General features: G+C 40.6%; 1 protein-coding gene across 1 annotated transcript in view; it reads left to right on the top strand.

Annotated features, from left to right (window-relative positions):
* GUCY1B1 (guanylate cyclase 1 soluble subunit beta 1) overlaps nt 1-22,015 on the top strand; it is a 50,216-nt gene that overhangs the window by 5,748 nt on the left and 22,453 nt on the right. Inside the window, exons 3-4 of the mRNA XM_061191781.1 lie at nt 10,419-10,519; nt 12,147-12,265. Coding sequence (XP_061047764.1) covers nt 10,419-10,519; nt 12,147-12,265 — 220 coding nt within the window. The remainder of the gene's footprint in view (nt 1-10,418; nt 10,520-12,146; nt 12,266-22,015) is intronic.

Raw genomic sequence — 22,015 nt, 5'->3', positions numbered from 1 at the left:
TGCCCAGACTTGTTCATCTTGTAGCTGGTTGTCTGTACCCTCTGAGCAATGCTGCCCTGTTTTCCCGCCTCCCAACCCCTGCTAACCACTTTACCTTGTTTCTCTGAGTTTGTGTTTTAGTTTCCACATATAAGCGGGCTCAGGGCTTTTCTTTTTAATGATGGAGTTGAGTCTGTAAGAGGTTAAATGATGTCAGGAAGCTGAAGACTCAGCACTCCAGCTCTGCTCTTCTGATGGCAGGTTTACTGCTCTTTTTTTTTTTTTTTTAACTTTTATTTATTTATTTTTGGCTGCATTTGGTCTTTGTTGTTGCATGCGGGCTTTTTCTCTTGTTGCAGCGAGCGGGGGCTACTCTTTGTTGCGGTGCGTGGGCTTCTCGTTGCGGTGGCTTCTCGTTGCAGAGCACGGGCTCTAGACGCACGGGCTTCAGTAGTTGTGGCGCACGGGCTCAGTAGTTGTGGCTCACAGGCTCTAGAGCGCAGGCTCAGTAGCTGTGGTGCACGGGCTTAGTTGCTCCGAGGCATGTGGGATCTTCCTGGACCAGGGCTCGAACCCGTGTCCCCTGCATTGGCAGGTGAATTCTTAACCACTGCGCCACCAGGGAAGCCCAACTGCTCCTTTTAAGATAAAAATAGGAACTAATGTAGTTACATACTGTACAAATGTGAAATCGTATTAATTTTCATACCCAGAAACTTCCTCAGTACAAATAAACAAATGAATGCATAAATTAAAAAAATAGGTAAACTAGATAATTGTTTAAAAGATCAGGACCTTTTTCTGTAGAAAGACCTGATGGTTAGCCTGAAAGAAGGAGGGGGCCCAGTGTGTGTGTTTGAAGCCACGTGTGCCCATGGAACTCGATGCCCAGTGCAAACCCCATCTCGTGACCCCCCAGGGGCCCAGGGCTCACCCAGAGCCCGGACCATGTTATGAGCAGCCAGGTGCCTGGGCGGTCAGCCAGCTCACACCCTCATCTCAGGGCTTCTCCTTCATGGTCTGAAGTATCCCCCAGACATCAAGCTGGGTCTTCGTTTCCCTTGCATTTGATCATCTTTGCGAAATAAGAAAATCATAGACGCATGTTACTTAATAAGGTGTCAGAGGAGGAGCTTTGTCCGTTGCAGTGAGCCCCAGAGGAGAAACCAGAGGATCTGTCTTCTCTACCCTCATCCCCAGACCTGCTTTCGGCGAACGTTGACTAGACGTTGGTCCTGGTAGCCACGAGCGCTGTCCTTCCCACCCTCACCTCTCTCCAGGGTGAGAAGCTAGCAAACGTTTCTCATCAGTGTGTTGGAAAGTGATAAGCGGGAGTCGATACTGTGCAGACATCACCAGGAAAACACACCTGAAGAAAACTCTAGAATCGGCCGGCTCGGAGGCTGACACCTGCCAGCACGTGGGGCCTGGGGGCTTTTCCATCACTGCTTTGCCTCTCTGTTCATTAAAGAGGAAACGGGGGTGGGGAGGGTGGGGAGCGGTTTCTCAGTTTATGTCCGGCCAGGTGAAGCAGCTTTTTCTGCAGTGACACTGAGGTGGGAGGTGTCTACTCCAGGTAGAAGGGAGACGTTCTGATGTATGTATTGTTCCTTCTTGTTGTATTCGCGGGCTTTGCTTGTGTTGGGTATCCTGATGTATTGCCCTTTGTTGTTGTTTTTAAAATTATTTACTTATTTATTTATTTGGCTGTGCCGGGTCTTAGTTGCGGCATGCGGGCTCTTAGTTGCGGCGTGCGTGTGGCATCTAGTTCCCTGACCAGGGATGGAACCCGGGCCCCCTGTGTTGGAGCGCGGAGTCTTACCCACTGCGCCCCCAGGGAGGTCCCTCCCTTTGTTGCTGAGTCCTGAAATACTACGTTGTTCCTCTATTGAAAGTCTTGGTGGTCAGTCTTCAGATCACCCGAACGTGGGACCTTTCAGTCCCCACGGCCTGCTTGCTCTCAGCACCCTCATGGGCCGGGGGTCAGTTCCTCAGCCAGGCTGGCCTTTCCCGTCCAGGAGGGGGATGCCTGTGCTCAGTAGGGTCTCTCTCCGCACGCCCCACTCCGTCCTGCACATGGAAGTACTTCCCAGCTTTGAGATGGCAAGACAAGTCTTACTTCTTAAGGGAAGACTTCTTTCACCTCCACGGCTGTGCTTTTTCTTCATAGCCCATGCACAAGTTTATAGTACTTAACTGTAGCATTATCCGATGAATAGCTGTCTCATCTCACTAAAGTCTAGCATCTATAACTGTCAGAAGCCTTCTTTCTCTCTGTATCTATCTACCTATAATATGTATATGAATTATCTTTCATTTTTTAATTTCCAGAGAATGGAGCACGTGCATATTCATCACACTTAATATTTTTTTTCTGTAACCAGGATTTATTATGCCAGAATGGTGACATCTTCAACTACTATTTAATAAAATATAAGCTCCGTTGAAATGGGCATTTCTGATATTAACAAAGGCAGAAGATGTAGCAGTAAATTATAACGCCTCTTTTTGGGAGGGTCAGCGTTCACACATGGATATAATAAAAGGACTAAGAACACTGCTGTTGGATTACCAATTTCATAAACCCCAAGACACTTACTGGGTTGGATTCAGGGCAAGATTGAATCCTTTAGCAAGTGTCTCAAAGATGCTGTTTAAAGTCAGTATCATAGACTGTAAGTAGACGTTTGTGATGCTGAAGTTAAATTTAAAAACCAGATGAGAATGCTCACCAGGGCCTTCAGTGTTGAATGTAGCTGCTCACACGTGTTGGACACTTACATATGTTCCGCAGTAGTGGTCCTAAAAGCTTTGTACCTGTTAACTCACCTAATCCTCACATCCACCATAGAAGATAGATTCGTTCATTATTCTTATTTCATAAATAAGGGAACTGAGTCTTCAGGACTTTAAACGCCTGCCTCAAGCCACTCATTTGTTAATCATCAGAGCAGAGATTTGGACCCAGATAGGCTTGTAATGATCATATTATGTGCTTTTCCCCAAACAAGGACTTAACGAGCTTCTCCTTTCCGATTTTCCAAAGACAATTTAGCATGGAAATGGGCAACATATATGTGTGTTACTACTACCATCTTTGTTTCTGTTTTCCTGTACTTGTCATGCGCTTGCCAGGTGCTTGTGGCTGTTATATTTTTTACAGGTGGTTTTATTCAGGAACAGGACCTCTACTAAAGAAAATCAGAGCCTCAGAAATTCTGAGCAGTTCATGTAGTTTTGGAAGCGCTCTGGGCCGCTGTACTCGTGAGCCGAGTTCAGGGTAAAGGACACACAGGGCTGAGGGACTCGTTTGTCTGATGAAGCTGCCGCCGAGTGCGCCTTTGAAGTGTTTGTGATTGTGTTTCCAGAACTGGGGCAGTTTACTCATGAGGCTGTCTCGTGGCAAGCTGGACACAGTCAGAAAAAAAATACCGTTATGTATCCAGAGCGGTCCTTTGCCTAAATCCATGTCACTTGTGGGAACGTGACTGTCACCGTTCATAGGGCTTGGATGAGTGAAGACGCTGGCTTGAGAGGACTGACCTCCACCAACTGGAAGGGGGCCCGAGCAGGAGGCCTCTCTCCTCCAAACCCCCCAAACTAGTCTCTCCTTCGGGGATTCAGACTTTTTGGGAATCGTCGGATTGTGCTGTGGAAAATTGAGAGGCAGTTAATGCTTCACAGCCACTCCAAATAAAGGAATGTAAAATTTTAATTTTTAGGTGTCATACATCGCAATTGCCTTGTTTTATGGTGGGAGGTTTTAATTTTAATACCAGATGGACACAACCCAGCCTTGAACGTCCTTACCTGTCACTAAAATGGACCATCCTAGGCTTTATCGTCACGACGATATCTGCATGCTGTCTGTAATACAGCATGTGCTGGGATAATGGTTTTTACAGGATCGGCACCCCTGGGAGCTGTCGTTGGTCAGGTTGATCGTTTGACGTGTGTTGATCTTTTCTGCCTGAGACCAGACCTTATTTTGAGACTCCTGTATGCAGCCTGTCCCATCTAAGAATTCCCGTTTTCATACCTCCCTGGGAAGCTTCTTTCTCTACTAGCCAGCAGTCTCTGTAGTATCCTAAACTTCCTTGAAAGGTGTGTAGTAGCAGGAGCTCAGTGTCAGAATATGAATTCAGTTTTGTACATTCACATTTTGAAGGTAAGGAATATCTCCTTAGGTATGGAGTTATGAGAAATGCTGCCTGGATATTTCTGACCACTTTAAAAAATAAATAATAAAAAATTCCCAAGTTTGAAAACAAACTCTGAACTTCTGCCAGTAACGTGTGATTGTTTGATTTTTGGTAGGGAGTTTGGAAACACGTGGAGGGAAATATATGTAATTATATTTAATTAATTCATTCCCTTCTTTTCAAACGTGCACACATTCACAGAGTGAATCCAGGCATCTGGGTTAGGCACCAGTGATTAAAAAAACAAAACCATAAAACCCCACCGTAATAAAAATATCTGCGACCCTTTTGGGGAAAGGTAATTTGTGTAAATAAATGATCAGTTTAAATTCCAACAAGTAGCCATCTCTAAAAGTAAGTAGGAAATGAACTGCTACTGGGAACGTTTTTCACGTATACAGACTCAATTTTCAAATACTTCTCACGGCTACAAATATATAGAACAGAGTTGTTTCTTGTTTTGTTTCCAGGTGAAAGTTAGAACTTCATTTTTAAAGCTCTTGGGAGAGGTGGAACTTGTTTGGGTTCGGCTGTCTGAAGTGATAAATTCTGTCAGCTGAGCAACACACTAAGTGCAGCTTTGGTTTAATTGTTTGGATGCTGAGTGGAAACCTCTCCCCGCGCTGTCCCCGCTTCCTCCACTCGCCGTTTCCTTGTCCTCCGCCTTCGTCTTCTTCAGCTACTGACTACTGTCGGTTAGATGTTCGGGACATTGAATGTGGGAGGCCTTCTCCCTAGATTCTTCTGCCACCAGCACGGCCCCAGGTAGCGCGGTTCTGCCTGTGAGAGCTGAGCGCGCCCGTCCTCGGGGCGGTGCGTGTAGGGTCCTTCCTCTACGTGATGTGCAAGTGAAGACGGTGACCTGGGATGAAACCAGTTGAGCATCTTTCCATCTGGGTTTACTTGGTGGTCAAAGAAATTGCCTTTCTACCTCCCCACACCTCACTTAGGCAAACTTAGAACTAAACCTTCTCTAAATATTTATTACTGTCTGCTGACCTCTTTCAGGGAGTAATGCACCAAGTAGAAAGATCTAATGCTTAACCCCAAACACAGTTATTAAGTGTACAGGGAAAGATAACACAAAGTACGGTCAGTCACACTATTGGAAACAGTGGGAGACTCGTCTGGGTTTATCCAGGGGTTGTTACAGTCGTGATGGGAAACAACAGCGTAATCACACACACCAAGATACTTGGTGATAGTGTTTCGTCGGTTGCCATTTGATACATGAACAGCGTTGAATACATTTTAATCCAGTTTGCCTATGGCTTGATATGGTCTTTTTTGTCAGCTAAAAATTATTGGGAAAAGAAAAACATGTCCAAAGTGTTTCATTTTGGGGAAAATTTTCAGTCATGTTTCTCAGAGAAGCCTGTGTTTTCCTCACATGTAAACGGCATGTAATTTAAATAACAGGGAATTCTGTAATTGTCTTGTGTAATGCAACATTCTAAACAAAATTGCTGCCCAAAAATATATTCTGAATAATGAATGAGTCTAGAAAATTTGGTCAGTGTGCATGGCTGAATTTGGATAATTTAAGCGTAAAAGGAATTCTACATATCAAGAAGATAAATCAAATATTGTTAGAAATGTTGTATGTATATATTTGAGTCATCATTTACTTTGCTTTTAAGGAGGAAAAAAAAACTTGAAAGTTATGGGGTGACAAAGTGAGGGATAGAGAATTATAAGGTGATGTTACCTGAATTATGTACGGTGTTTATGTAATCTGAATAGTAGCTTACTTCCCAGCCTTTCTTTCATTTGTTGGTCACCCTCTGTGATTTTCAGGTAGCTGGTGAAAAAACATTTTCTTCCCTCAAAGAACAGGTAGAGCTGAGAGATTATTATCACGTCTGTGCTCTCTGGAGGCCAAAACATTTGCCAGCAAAGAGTCTGAAGGAACCTAAGTTTACCTCAAAGTTAGAAGAAAAGCAGTGTTGAGAATTGAGAGACATTCACTCAAAATGTCTACTGGCTTCAATGGCCATATTGCCAGAAATTAATTTTTTGGGTATGGCTGCTTTGGCTCTGTAAATTCTCCTGTTCAGTGTAATGGAGCAGACCAGTTGGCAGTAAAGTGTTTGCAATATCTCCAGTTAGCTTTTACTCCGAAAAGGGAAGAATCTGAAGAATGGGCTGCAGAAAGACGTGCGTTGGGTCCAGAGAGATGAGGTCCCAGACGTAAGTGTTGCCTCTGGACCCTTTGCTGAGACGTAGCTTCAGGAAGCCTCTGTGGTCACTGCTTAACCTTGCATCCTGCCCCTCCTCCTCTGCCCTCCCCTCACCCGTTTATCCTGATCTCCTTTCTTTTGTAGCATTTATCACCTCATAATAAATTATAAAATGTGCATATATATTATGTAAACATAATAATATATAAATATGATAATACATGAATATAATGATACATGCTTGTTGTTTGTTTCCATCTGCTAAAATGTAAAGCTCTTTGAAGGCAGGAATCTTCATCTGTTTCGTTCATTCATATATTAAAAGTGCTCAGAAAAGTGCTTGGAGCATAATAGGTGTTCAGTTATTTGTGGCAAGACTCATCCCCCAGGGGGAAAAGGACCCAAAGGGCGACCCAGAGTTCCCAAAGATTTCTAAGACAAATGTAAATAAGGAATTCTAAGCATTTTGAATAATTTATTGGAATTCAGTGTGAGATTTTTGAGAAGACGATTATTTCCTTTCATGTACTGCTGTTTAATTTATATCTTAGCCTCCCTCCGGGGAGCATGTTGGGCTGATTATTCCAGGAAGTAAAGCTTAAAAGATAAAGGCGCTTATTTTATTACAGCAAGAGAAAGAAAAGAGGGAATGCATTGACTCATGGTTATAGGGGATTTCTAGGGAAATGGCCATTTCTCTATTTTGTGCAGAAGAACTTCGTATTCTGTTTAACGGTTATGAATTGGTGACTGTTTCTGAGAAACTGAGTTCATTACAAAAACTTACGTCGTTTGATTTATCTCAATTGGAAGAAAAAGAATAGGGCATAGAGCATGAGTTAATTTGTCTTTTATTATATATTTAATTAAAATTTATTTATATTTATTTATTTATTTATATTATTAGAATGCCCTAAATCAGAGGCTTCAAAATTCCAATCTGTAGACCAGTGCTGTTTCATAATAAAATGTTAGTGACAAAATGAGAAAAATTAGACTCTCCATATCCTGCAAATCAGCAATTTCTTCTCTAGGAATTTATTCTAGAATAAATTAGAATTTAATTTAATTCTAAATCTAGATTTTTACATAGAAATACAAATACTGCTACAAGGATGTTCATCACAACATTTTGTTTGGACTTGTGAAAAAATAAAAGGAATTTAATATCTACTAAAACTTCAGTGTGCCTAACCAATGCAATTTTATGTAGTCAAGGTATAGAAAGGTATGTTTATTGACATGAAAAGATGTCCATCAAACAGTTACGTCACTAAAGGAAGTTTTAAAGCATTATGATCTGGTGTGTGTTATATATGCAATTGTTTTCAAGCATAAGGAACCTGAATATAATACCAGCGGTGGTTGTCTCAGGATAGTGGAGGATTTTTTTAAGTTTTTCATTTCATATACTTTATATTTTTATACAGTTAGAAATTAGAATGTGTAAGTTACACAGTAGCATTTATCAAAAGATAAGTCAGTGTTTTTACATTCTATTTTCATAATTTGGGGATATTTCACTGACTTTTGGTATTAAAAAGACTTGAAGTTTTGAAGATGTGTTCCTTTCATTTAACAGCAGCGTATGTTCAGCCAAAGGGAGAGTTTCACAGCTTGTATGTAGCTCTTTGATTTTTTTTAATATATAGACATGGCAAGCACTGCGGTCACCAGTTATATATATAAAATGCTTCAGCAGCTTAGAACACACTTTTGCACTCTTTATCTCACTACAGCTGTGGAAGGTGGGTTATATTATTGCTCCCATTTTAGAAGAAAGTGTTTTAAAAAATTTTTTTATTGAAGTATAGTTGATTTACAATGTTATGTTAATTTCTGCTCTACAGCAAAGAGTTTCAGTTATACACATATATGGATTCTTTTTCAGATTGTTTTCCATTGTGGTTTATCACAGGATATTGAATATAGTTCCCTGTGCTATACAGTAGGACCTTGTTGTTTGTTCATTCTGTATATGATAGTTTACATCTGCTAACCCCAAACTCCCAATCCTTCTTTCCCCCGAGAGAGAGGGGTTTTAATGCTCACATGCTTATGTGATTTGTCCAAGTTCATTCGACTAGGAAATCCTGGGCTCTGAAGTTCACGTCTTCGTGCCCACCAAAGTCATGCTTTCCCCCCACGTGCACTGTTACGCGTAACTGCAGGCAAATAAATGGACTGCTCCGAAGAACACAGGGTGTTTGAAGAAATGTCCGTCCTCCCTGGACCCAAGCTGTGCTACCATTTGGAGCAGACACTGGTGTCACAGCCACGGGCAGCCCCTGTGACGGCCCCACTTCCGAGGGAGAGGAGGCAGGAGGCTGCCAGGCAGCGAGGAGGAGCTCTCCCAACCCCTGTGGTGTGAAACTTCACCCAGTTATGTTCTCCCCGAGCTGCCTGTGTTTGTGCATCTCACGTGGACAAGGTGCCTGGGACCTTGGCTGTGCTCTTCCAGGGCAGGCAGTGTTTGGAACGATGGATTTCTCCTCCCGTTCAGACACTAGTTTGAGGAAAACAATCTAAATCCCATCAAAGTAAATATATAACCATGACAGCTATTTAACTGATAACTGTGATTTCCTGTCACTAATCCTGCGTCTATTTTGAGTCACTGCACTTGATACGCTGAGGATGTGCTGGAAGATGTTAGCTGTCCACCGGGCACCGCAAGCTTCACATGTTTAATATGGAGCCCTGGGCCTTACCCCTTGGTCCACGGCCAGCCGTCTGTCCCAGTTCAGCTCCTGGTGACAACGTCCTTCCAGCTGCTCCGGCCAAAACCGCAGTGTCATCCTTGTGTCCTTCCCTTCTCTCACGTCCTGCGTCCATTTCATCAGGGAGCCATGTGGAACCTTCATGTACACCGGGATCTGGGCCACTTCCCTCCCTCCACTGCTTTCATCCCAACTCAGGTCACGGGCCTTTCTCGCCTGAATGTCCCGGTGGCCTCTAACCTGGTCTCCTTGCTGTGGCCTTGCTTTGTCCTTGCTGTGACATTGCTGTGTCCTTGCTGTGACATTGCTCTGTCCTTGCTGTGACTTTGCTCTGTCCTTGCTGTGACATTGCTCTGTCCTTGCTGTGACTTTGCTCTGTCCTTGCTCTGACATTGCTCTGTCCTTGCTGTGACATTGCTCTGTCCTTGCTGTGACTTTGCTCTGTCCTTGCTGTGACATTGCTCTGTCCTTGCTGTGACATTGCTCTGTCCTTGCTGTGACTTTGCTGTGCCCTCTCTTCGCCCTTGCTCTATGTTGCTCTGTCCTTGCTGTGACCTTGCTGCGTCCTGTATGCCTTCCATCCACGCTCCGTGCAGCCCCAGGATCTGTCCCCTCACTGAAGCTTCGGCTGCTCCTCCAATGCCCTGGACGGCCCCCGCCAGCGCTTTGCACCTACTCTTCCCCCGTCCAGGGCTCCCAGGCTGCTCAGGGCTCCCTGCAGAGATGCTTCACGCTTGACTCCATTGCCGGCTTCTCAGTGATGCTTCCGGCTGTCGTACTTGAGTCCCTTACCCCCTTGCCCAGCTTTATTTTTCTCCAAACTACTTGCCATTATTTTATATATATATATATATGTGTGTGTGTGTGTGTGTGTGTGTGTGTATGTATATATATATGTCTTAGTTATATCTTAGTTTTATGCCTCTTCTCTCTCCCCTCCTAGAATACGTTTGTTCCAAGAGGTTGGTACTCTCTCCTACTAAAGGCTGTATCCCTAGTGCCTCTAACTGTGCCTGGCACATAGAGGGACTCAACACATATTTGCTGCCCATTAATTTAACCAAAAGTTATTTCGTGATTCTATTTAATATCAGGTATACTATTGGGCATTAGAGTACTATACAAATGTTAATCTTGTTAAAACATACTTAAATATATCATTTTTAATTTGGGGAGGGGGATGTGAAATAAGATCTTTGTAATCACTAGACTTTTAGGTACCTGTCACTGATTTCACCAAATTTGCCAAAAGTAAATTCTGTTCCAGATATGCAGCCATTTCTTATATGATCATTGTAGCTGTTCTTTTATTTGTCTGTCTTGTTTTTGTTTTCTAGGAGAGAGGCACAGTTAGATGAAGAAGGGCAGTTTCTTGTCCGAATAATATACGAAGATTCTAAAACATATGATCTGGTTGCTGCCGCAAGCAAAGTCCTCAGTAAGTTAAATGTGACTCTCCTTCTTTGGTTAAAGCCACCGTAGACGTCCAAAGGCATGCGTGGCCCAAGGTCGCGGTGTGAGCTGCGCAGGGCATGTGCTGAGGCTAACATCACACGTGGGGCACAGTCACCATAGACGTCCAAAGGCATGCGTGGCCCAAGGTCGCGGTGTGAGCTGCGCAGGGCGTGTGCTGAGGCTAACATCACACGTGGGGCACAGTCACATGTAAGGTTAGCCTCAGGCCACACTGAGCCCCACCGCTCTTTCTACAGACTCTTTAGAGAAGAGAGGAGCTCTCTGCCCCTCCCCACAAAAAGCCATGTGTTGAGGAAGGAAAAAAAGTATTGATACTTAATGTAATAAGTTAATAACGCGATAATTTAATGTTGCCATGTCAACAGCACAGTAATTACAAAAGTGTAGAATGCAGAAAATATTACCTCCAAATCTCTTTTGTAATCACAGGTTTTATTAGGTATTGGTAAAAGAAACAAGAAACTGAGGTCTGCATCAGACAAAACTCATGCAAGGAAGGCAAAGTCCAAAAAAAAAAAAACTTGATGGGAAAAATGTTGTTCTCAGAGTAGTATCTCGCGTCTTCATGGTACTTAATTTACAGCTAGGCTACAGGTTGGACAGACTAGATGGATACTTTTTAGCTTTGTCAAGTATAGCTAGAAGAGCAAGTGCTACCTTTTGCAGGGTACAAGAATTACCAAAAAAAAGTATGGTAAATTGTTAATAATAATAAGAAAAATATCTTGCCTCATTGGTAATCAAAATTGACACAAATGTGAAATAATTTTTATACAAATTTGGCAATTAAAAAAATTAAATATCTAGTGTAGTCAAGGGTAGAGTTAAAGGGGAAATCGTACACATTTAAAATCTGATGGTAAGATAAGAGTTTTTTTGGAGAATAATTTTGCGTCATCAGTCAAAATCTTTTAAAAAAATGTTCAAATCCTTTAGAAATTTTTCTTAAATGATTAGATTTATTAACATTAAGATTTATGGGTGTTTTCATTTCAGAGTTACTTACATTATCAAAAATTGGAAAAGCCTACGTTTTGAGCAAGTGGGCATTGGTGAAATAAATTGTTGCATATCTGTATTGGATAAAATAGTGATTAAAATTGATATTAAGAAAAAATTTTAAATTTTAGGAAGTATTAATAATTGAATATTAAGAAAAACACAGGATATTAGGGTACATACTATATGCAACCGAGTTATTAAATATGCATATTTATATAAAGAAAAATAATAGTGTACCACAATATTATCATGTGCATTCTTGATGATTTTCAAGATCCTTCTGTATTTTTTGGAAAAAGTAGGTTATACCTTAAGTATAAGTTTAAAAAAGCTCAAAATTTTGTCATGCAAGCTGAGAAACTGCTTTGCTTTAAGTACCAACTTACCCTGTTAACACGTCAATATGCTGTCTTCTCAGATTTCATTGTATTTTCCTGGCCAGATGTTTTTCCTGTGATCTGTTCACTCTGTACAGAAATTGAGGATATTTAACATTTTTTATTATGCACTTGTCTTCATTCCTCCCACTAACAATTTTCCATCTCTAATATATTTTCTTTCTGTTGCCTCTCAAATCTATAAACTAGATCTCAATGCTGGAGAAATCCTCCAAATGTTTGGGAAGATGTTTTTCGTCTTTTGTCAAGAATCTGGTTATGACACAATCCTGCGTGTGCTGGGATCTAATGTCAGAGAATTTCTGCAGGTGAGCAGTTTGAGGTCCTGGAGCTAAAAGTTCTGAGTTTTTGATTTTCCAATGTAGTCTCTAGAATCCTTTTGTTCAGCCAGCTGGATGAGTGTCTAGCTGCTGAAATGGAATCATAGTGACATTTTTCCTAATTCACGTAAAATAATAATTATTGGATGGTCTTGAATACATTTTAGCATTTTTCCTTCATGTTTTTTCTTTAATTTTTGGTACTGATGCTGAATACTCAAGTTGTAAACTAGTGGTCTCTGAAAGACTCAACATGTTGTGATCTGTGCAGCTGCCTTTTTAAAAATAGTTCTTTGTGCTAGTAGCTGTGGTTTTATGTCTATAACATGGGCTTATTTTCTACTTGTAAGTCACTATGAGTTTGCATATCATAATTAAATAGTATATCAGTATCTGTGATGTTCTACCTGAAGCTCGCTGTTTCGGAGAAAGCGCCTGCCATCAAAACAAATTTGAGAATCATTGCTCCCGGTTACATATTAGTTAATCTACTCTGGAGAGGAAAATAGGAAATCTTCCAAAGTCAGTCTCAGGTGAAGTCAAAGATAAACAATGTCGTCAAAGGCCTTTGTCTTCTTGTTAAAATTACCTTATTATTTTTTTTTTATTATACTAGCAAATGACACATTAGGTGGGAGACTATTTTGGGATTGACTGTCCTATTTTAAGCACAGGCATTTGTGAGACCCTCTCCTTGAAATGTGTTAACATTGAGTGTTACATGGTTGTTTGTAAAGGATATTTCTAAACTGGCCGCTGAAAGCAGCCAGATCTTGCTGGAAAATGATGTCAGTGCAATACTAGCTGAACTGGAGCCCAGTTTGGGGGGAATGTAAACTACTTGCAGTCCAGCTGCATTATTGATTTAACAGCCAAAATAAGAACTGTAGTGTTTAATCAAAATGTTGGTGGTTTACATAGTGACATTTTTCTTATAAACTAAAAACAGCATTAAATCAAGATGGAAACTGGTTTGTGGTCCCTGCCATGGATTTACGAAACTACTGGTGTCCAAAAAAGCTGCCACTTCCAAATGAAGTAGCTGCCAGGAGATATTTAAATTAACCTTTAACAGGTTGTATTTAAATGGATTACTTTACATGGATTAAAGTTTGAGATGTAAAAGTATTTTGGGATTTGGGGGTTTTGAATACATTTCCATGTTTGATACTTCTGTTGACTGCTGTCACCTCAGCTAAGTTTCAGTTGTAGTTCCTCTCCCTTAATTTTAACATTGTCAATGGCCACATCTGTGTCAACAAACGGTTTACTTTTTTTTTTTACCCTTTACTCATTGTGACCGACTGCTAAGTGTGTAGTGGGACAGCAGAGGATGGGCAGCTCCTGGCGGTTTCTCCTGTTCTAGAGCTGCCCTACCCGGCAGGGTGGTCTCCACGTGAATGCTCAGCCTGTGAAACGTGCTCTGGGTAAAACACACACCAGGCTTCAAAAAGAATGCAAATAGCTCATACCTATTTTATGTTGATTACATGGTGAAATGATAAAATTTTGGAAATACTGAGTTATATAAAAATGTATCATTAACGTTAATTTCACTTGGCTCTTTTTCCATTTTTAAACATGGCTATTAGAAAATTTAACATTACATGAAGACTAATATTTGTGACTTGCCTTAATGGCTGTTAATGCCTTTTATTTTCCCTGGGCAGCATTATTTTAAATAGTCCTGAGTCTGTTTTCCTCAAAGTCAATAGGCAGTTTTAGTTAATATACCTTTAAATTACACACGATTTTATTTTAGTTTTTTCTTTTGGTGCAAGTGTGAACAATGAGGAAACTGGAAAGTTAGAATACTGTAAAGTTTTCATCAGTATTGTCTACTTTGATTGAATTGTTTTTTTCCTGGTTTTGAAATTAAATATCTTAATGGCAAATTGACTACATTAACATACTGCTTTTCTTAAAAGTAGATATTTGTGTTATGAGTAGGCTAATTACAAACAAATTAAATGGACCGTTTTTCTGTAAAAGTGACTATGAAATAAAACAAATGATTTTCTTAAATTGTTTTAAGATCCTAGCTCGCATTTAAAAATTGACATTTTTCATTACATAAAATAATAAAACATTCTTCATGGTAGACTTTAAAGAGTTAGATAACCTGGGTCTTATTCTAAGGATAGTTAAAAGATTTTTTTTGTGTTTCACCACCTGACTTTAACCAATCACTAAATCCTTAGACTCTATGTCGTAAGTACTGAATTTTCAGAATCCTACCACTTTTCTTCATTTCCCTACCCTTCCGTGGGACAGTCTACCATTATATACAGAACGGATCGGTTTCCCCATCTCTCTGCATGACCCCTCCATCTCCTCTCCATTCTATAACTAGTGACTTTTCTGAAATGCAGATAAATCTCCCATCAGTTACTTACTTAAACCCTTCAGTGATTCCCAGTTGCTCATTGGAAATGTAAAAAGCAATTAAAATAATTGAAACTACTCACATCCCCGTCTATCTCTCCTCTTACTCTCCCCCAGCCCAGCCAAACAGGACTTCTTCCAGAACAGTTTTTTGTGTTTTGTTTTTTAAACTTGCTCTCTCCATCCTCTGAGCTTTTGCACCTGCTCTTCCCTTTGTCTGGAACACTGTTCCTGCTCCTTTTCACCTGGACCTGTCCTCTTCATCCTCCTGGTCAAATTACTTCTTCCAGGAAGGCTCCACTCCTCTCTCCTGGCTCTACCCTATTTGAATCAGGGAACTGACATTTCTCATGTTTTCACAGTACATCTATTTCCTCACCCATAGGAGGTCTTACACCGTAGATCATTTCCTTTTTGGGGCTGGAATGTAAATGCCATGAGGCCAGAGGTCGTGTGTAGTCTCTTAATGATGGTATCATCACAGACATTATCTGGGAATGAAAGAACATTTTTTAAAATGAATATTTGATGTTTATACAAAAATAGGAAGCAAATACCCCAATAGCTCAAGATTAATTCTTTTATTAAGAATAATAAAAATCCATTTTGAGTGAGGCTATATAACTTTGTTTACAGATAGATTATAGATTGAAATATAGATGAATAGACACACTCTAGACCAATTTCTTCTTCATGTGGGCGTGGCAAATTACTGTTTATTCATTAACATACAGGTGACATTACTTGTATCTATTGAAACTTTTAAAATGTTTGTCCTAATATTTCCATCTGAGGCTCTCAGGCAACAATGAAATAGCTACTGAGATTGTAACGCGGGAGACCACTGGCCATGCGTCAGGCTGGTCTCCTCCATCCACTCCCATCCTTTGGAGGAGGGCTTCCTTGGGGGGTGTCTCTCCCGGCCTCTCGGTGGGATACATTATTAAGAGCGACTCCCTATTAAATATACATATTTTTGTTTTTCTTGAAATAATTTTTAAGTTTTCTGAGTACCAGGCACAGCATATAACAGGCAATCAGTAAAGAGTCTTCAAATGATAGAATTAGTTAATTCTGAGTTCTATGTGTATACTTTTTATTTGGCCCAGGCTGTTTTATCCAGATAATACCTCTGTTCCTTTATACACATTTTATACTCAAAGAGATGCTGTATAGATAGTATCTGTAGTTTAGTTCCAGAAAAATGTTTGTTTCTCTCGTGGATTTTGTCATTTCCTTTGATTAGTGAACTTAAACAACTTAACAATTTACCAGCTTGAATAATGGGCAGTTCTCCTTTGAAAGGCTTTGCTACCAATAGCAAATTCCCGGCTCTGCTTACACACTCTCCCTTGCATTTTCAAGGTCATTTTAAGAATTTTTACATCATGCCTATTTTTAGTCTACCTCAACACTTTCACGAAAAGAGCTACACATCTTAAATGGATAATGTAATAAAATATAGGTTTTAGAGGAAACTTTTTAGAAACATTATTCTTCCAAAGACATTACACAATTTGGAATTGATTTTTGTTAAATGTCCTATGAAATCATCAGTTTGTGGACTATTGATAAAAGTAGATAGTCCTTGCAATTAATTATTATCCTTTTGCTGATTTAGTAACCGAATACATGATTTATCAAAAAGAGTTAAACAAGGGACTTCCCTGGCAGTCCAGTGGTTAAGACTCTGTGCTCCCAATGCCGGGGCTGTGGGTTCAATCCCTGGTCAGGGAACTAAGATCCCACATGTGGTGTGGCCAATAAAATAAAATAAAATAAAATAATAAGTAGAGAAGAAAAAAAAGAGATAAACAAGAATAGGAAGACATTTTGATTTAGATTTTTGGATTTTACACATTTTATCTGGATTTATTGTCTTAAAGGTAAGACTATATTTCAGCAAGAATTTTTTCTCTATTCTGTGACTTTCTTATTCTTAACTTAGGAATAAAGTGTGGTTTCATGCTGCTGCTGTAGTAAATTTCTATCTGAAGCTTCTAGTGTATTGATTAAAAGAATGCAGAGAACAGATAGGATTTGAAAGCTCCATAAAACATACAGCTGGTAAGGACTGTCCAATCTGATGGTCTTCCCAGCCTAATCCACGCTCCCCTTTACTTTCTGACGTCCTGTTGTATTACTGCAGATTGCGTTTTCCCCAAAGCGCCACACTAACATCTCCCATCTCACACGCTCTGCTGCAGTGTGACTGTGCCTCTCCCCCACAAAAGGGTGGAGTCCCCTCCCCATGGATCTGGGTTGGCTTTAGTGATCATTTGACCAGTAGAATATGGCAGAAGTAACATTCTGATACTTCTAGGCTAGTTCATAAGAACTCTCGAAGTTCCCATCTGAGTATCTGGGAGCATTTGCTCTTGGGATGTTCCCTGTAGGAACCCAGCCCGTGAAACGAGACGCCCGAGCCACAGGAGGGGCCTGTGCAGGCCCTCGGACAGCGCTGCTGGCTGCGCTCTCGGCTGTTAAGAGTCCGTCCCAGCCTCCATCTCACTCCAACCCGAGGACTTCCCACCTGAGTCCAGACAGCCCACACAACACCATGAGAAATAATATTAGTGTGTTAAGCCAATAAGTCTGGGGTGTTTTGATACGCAGCAGTGGATAATTGGAACAGCACTCTGTGTGTTGTTTTTCCTTTTATTTTTTGTGTCTGTGTTTGTGTGTGTGTGTACATGTGTACATGTATTTACGGATGGATGAGTAGAGCTTTGAGTTGTCCATGTTTGAAGAGATAAGATGGTATACGGCCTCTGGATCTGGAACCCAAGTCAGTCCACAGCAGGGCTACTGATTCATTTTCATTGGTGTCTTGTTATTTATTATGTTATATATTTTTTACTTCCCCAATAATTTTACAGAGGTAAAATGAAACCTAAATGAGCGTGGAAAGCTGACTATTGAAAAATAAAGGAGCAATTTGCAATCTTAGAGACCAGTCAGGATTTAAATTATGAACCTGCTTAAACATGCATAGGCATCTCAGTGGAATAAGCAAACAAATATTCCGTCATCGTTCGCTGGAAACACTGGCTTCCTTCCACTACTTTGGGTTTGATGGCATTTTCACTTACTTTCCCAGTTCATAGACCTAAGAGTCTTCTGCCAGGTCCTTTGTTCAGCCTGCAACGGGATTTTCTTCAATCTGTGTCAGCTCCAGGGTTTGGCTTCTAAAAGACTACGCTGTAATTTGGCCAGCCCGCCAGGAGCAATCGGGTTGATGGCTGATCTGAAAGTCTTCAATGTTTGTGCAAAGTGTTATTTCGGGAAATAGGATTTTTCCTGAACAGCTGTGAAATTCTAATATTTCCCTAAATTATTTATAATGTTTCTTAGAAAAAAATGCACCATTCATTTTATTTTTAACTTTTGAATTTCAAAAAGAGCTTTTCTCAAAATCCCAAACACCAATTTCTATAACCTGTGTCTCCCTGAAAAAAAAACGCACAGTGTAAGAGCCATGAGTTGAGTTGATTAGGTGTCTTGCTGAGGACTGTAGCCAGGGACGCAGCCTCTCGGGTGACTCTGAGAAACCGTGGCACAGACGAAAGGGGCAGGTCGGTGTGTATGTGGTGTTGGTGAAGGGGTACGTGCAGTCAGGCGCACATCTCGGTACCAGGCGTCTGCTGGCCACCAGGAGCAGGGATCTTAGTTAATGGCTTTAGTGCTTTTCTGAGTGGGGGAAAATGCAAGAATCCAGGTTCATCAGAATTTCCTAACTACCTGAGGGCCTGTTCTAACATTTTTTTTCATCCCTGAATTCTTTCCTGGGTGTATTGAAGGTCAGCAACTGCAGGGGCACAATGACTAAATTCTTGTAGAACCGGGTGAGGAGTGACATCCCTTAGTTGGCATCTGCAATTTTAAAGTTGACACGCTAGAACTCTTGAAGGAAGATAATATTTTAGAATTTTAAGAACTTTTTCTTTGAATAACTCGTATATATTTTCACAGTTTTACAAAATATTGATTGTCAGAAGTTGTATATGAACAAGATTTTTTAAACATGAATTTAAAGGCAGTATAATAAGTGAAATAGCTTACACAGGTAATTCTATGACTCTTTGCCTTTTTTTTAAATTAAATTTTCTCTTGAGAGGATGGTAATGATAACTATAAGTAGTTTTAAAAATATCACCATTTAAATATTTTTAGTGACTCTGGTACAGTTTCTTTTTAAATAAGGCCTTGCATTATTCCTTTTAAAAAAGATTCCCTGTAGCTTTTCGGTTGGAAGGCTATTTCTCAAGGAGCAGCTTTAAGTAGAAAAGGCACAAAAGTATCGTTAAACATTGACCCTTACTTGCTATGAACTCATGCTACTCACGCCCGGACTTGGTGCTTCCCATTATGTAGGGGTGACTTCTCAACTTTATCTGTGTCTTGCTTGTTTCAGTTTTTCATGTTCAAATTCTAACATAACATCTTTCTTCTAAAACTTAAAATGCTTTTCAAATTGCATGACTCTCACAAGTAAATATTGATGTTGGTCTTGCTTTTCAGAAGTGTGACGAATAAAAAGAAAGGAAATGCTGTCCCTCATCCTCTTTCCTTAAAAAAAGGGAGGTTTGCAGTGACTGATTTTTAAGATTGTTTCCAGCTCTAGACTTCAGTAATGCTCTCAAGTAACACAGACAACTCTCTCCCCATCCCCTAGAATAAGGATTCTTTTTTTCTTTTAATTAGTTAATTAATTTTTTTGGCCGTGCTGCTCTGGCTCTGTGTTTGTGGGGTCTCAGCTCCCCGACCACGGATTGAACCCAGGCCACGGCAGTGAAAGCCCGGAATCCTAACCACCAGGCCGCCAGGGACCTCCCTAGAATAAGGATTCTTGAACACTGAAAAATCTCTCTCTCTCTCAACACTTTCAAGGCAAGGTCTTACTATACCCATTTATGTGCATCATTTAGGAATTTTTAATTAGATGCCCTGGAAACAGGGGAATGAGGTAGTTAATTCCCAGAAACTTTGCCTCTGTAAGTATGTATAAGCTTATTTGTGCCATGCATATTACAAAGAGAAATTTTGCATTTATTTTGAAGCATTCCAAGATCTTTAAAAATATGGAACTTCAAAGTAATATTTCTCAAAGGATTAATAAATTCTCTTTTGGTCCTAAATCTGTGGGGTGTACTAAATCCCAGGACGCCAGCACTAGTTTTTTCTTCTGTAAATGATAAAGGCTGGAGGACTTACAAGTAGCAGAATTCCTGAGAAACAGTACATTCATCTTGCTTGTAGAAAAAGCAGTAAATGATACCAGAACATTCAGAGAACCGAAATGAAAACCTCAGACCAACCTTTTGGCATCTTGAGGCAAAATAGATGAATGAACCTGCTCTCTGTTCCTTTCCTGTTTCCTAGTGTCATAAAGCTAAGGAGAATGACGTGAAAGCGTATTTGAGGTTTGCTTTACTGTTTCCTGGGAATCTACTTGGGCTGAAATATATGCATTTACATTTTTTTCTTTCTCTTATTTGTGTACTTCTTTGTAACTAGCCATTCAGCTCTTTTCTTTGTATAGCCACCTCCACGGGTATATTTAGAAATAAAACAATGCCAGTTTTAATTGAAACTCTTGTTCTCCAAAATATATTGCTACAACCATGTGGACCAATAATTAGGTTTGTATAGATGGTGTTATAAAATGTAGACAGACAAGGTTTTTCTCTTGGCTATTTTGAGTATCTTTTTGGTGGCCTTTGAGGTTCCTGCACACAATTATAGTCTGTGAAGAAAGTACATTTTTAGCAGTACAGATGTACTCAGTTGAAAATAATTTAATATATAATCATGAATTCCATTTCTCATAATAGACAGGCAATGGTAATCACTTCAAGTTTGAGAGAGAGTAAGACCCAGTAAGGGAAGCTGTAACTAAAGAAATCCCAGGAGTACTTTTTATGGTTAGACACTACCTAAAGAAAATCAATATTACATTAAGTGGTGTTAAATCTTTTATGCTCCAGGAAAGCACTTTAGTTGTCTAATTAATAGCCAACTTGACAAAACAGTCAGTCTCTGGAGAGTTGGTTACCGCAAAGGCTTAAAAGATTCACGTGACCTCATGTGTCTTGGTTTCCCACTTGCTTTGAATTGATAAATTTAAGCAACATTTTATTATTAATACTTTAGTATTAACAATACCTTTAAGGCAAATATTAAATTAAAATGGCTTTATTTAATTAAATTATTTAAATTAAAATGTCCCCACATTTAGGGAGCAGTGCCTGTCCCTGTGTGACTCCTGGCCCATCTCTCGCTTTCTTTAGCATCGATGATGCAGAGAAAGTGAATGGTACCATCGGTACTGCTTCCTGCCATCTGCTTACCTGCGTATAGAAATGTGCTCGTATAATATGACACAAGATGAAAACAGATGAGTGTGAAAGTAATCTAGGCGTATTGACTTAAGATGTACTGTATGTGAACATTTCATAGAAGAGAAATTGAAAAAAAAATAAACTACATATTTCAAGTTACTGTTTGACTCATTTTAAATTTTTTCATGAAAGTGAGCCGCAACACAGTACCCGGGCCTGACTACATTAGGAAATTATTTTAGGAACAAGAACTGCAATTTAATTTAGCAGCAACAGGCTGAATTTTGACTTTGCGGGAAATACATATAAAACTCTCTCGATGGTCTTTTTTCTCACCAGATTTTCTGGGACAGCATTTTTGCAGCATCAGCAGACGTGTAAGGGATCTGGCAGGGTTATGAGGAGCAGTCTTCATGTCTCCCTTCCCGGGAAGGGATGCCCGTGGGAAGACCTCGTCCTAGGAAAACCCTGCGTGTTACTTAGCAAGTGAAGTAGTCTGTGGCCTTCAGCTGCTCGAGGTTTCTGTGAACTGTCCGTCCTTAGCATCTGCCGTGTTGGGTTCCTTCTACCTGGCAACGCAGCCTGTGGAGCGATCAGGACCGCTTGGTATCTGAGTCGAGAACTGGCCTGACTTGATTATAACAGGTGGAACTGGGGGGCAGAAGACCAAATTTTAGCCCTAGGCCTGAAGGCATTTCAAAGAAGAAGCCAGATTCACCAGTTGAGGGGGCTTGAGCCATCTATCCCAGTCAGAACGTCAGCCTTCATGATCTCAGCTCTCACCTTCACTCCGCGTCTTTGGACCCTGTCCTTTAGTCTAACCCTGACCCTCGTAGGCCCCCAAAGCCACTCTGCACATTGGTTTGTGATGTAAGCCATGCACTGCTTAGAGTCAGGGTCCGAGTGGTGCAGATCTGGGCCGGCCCCGCCCGCTGCCCCCGGCTGCACCGCCCAACCTGCGTGACACGCGGTGCGCGGACGAGCGTGTGGCAACACGGCCGCACGTGCCCGG

Source organism: Eubalaena glacialis, chromosome 5, assembly GCF_028564815.1.
Source record: "Eubalaena glacialis isolate mEubGla1 chromosome 5, mEubGla1.1.hap2.+ XY, whole genome shotgun sequence".
Classification (NCBI taxonomy): domain Eukaryota; kingdom Metazoa; phylum Chordata; class Mammalia; order Artiodactyla; family Balaenidae; genus Eubalaena; species Eubalaena glacialis.
Note: the sequence above shows the minus strand (reverse complement) of the source record. Positions and strands in the feature narration are given on the sequence as shown.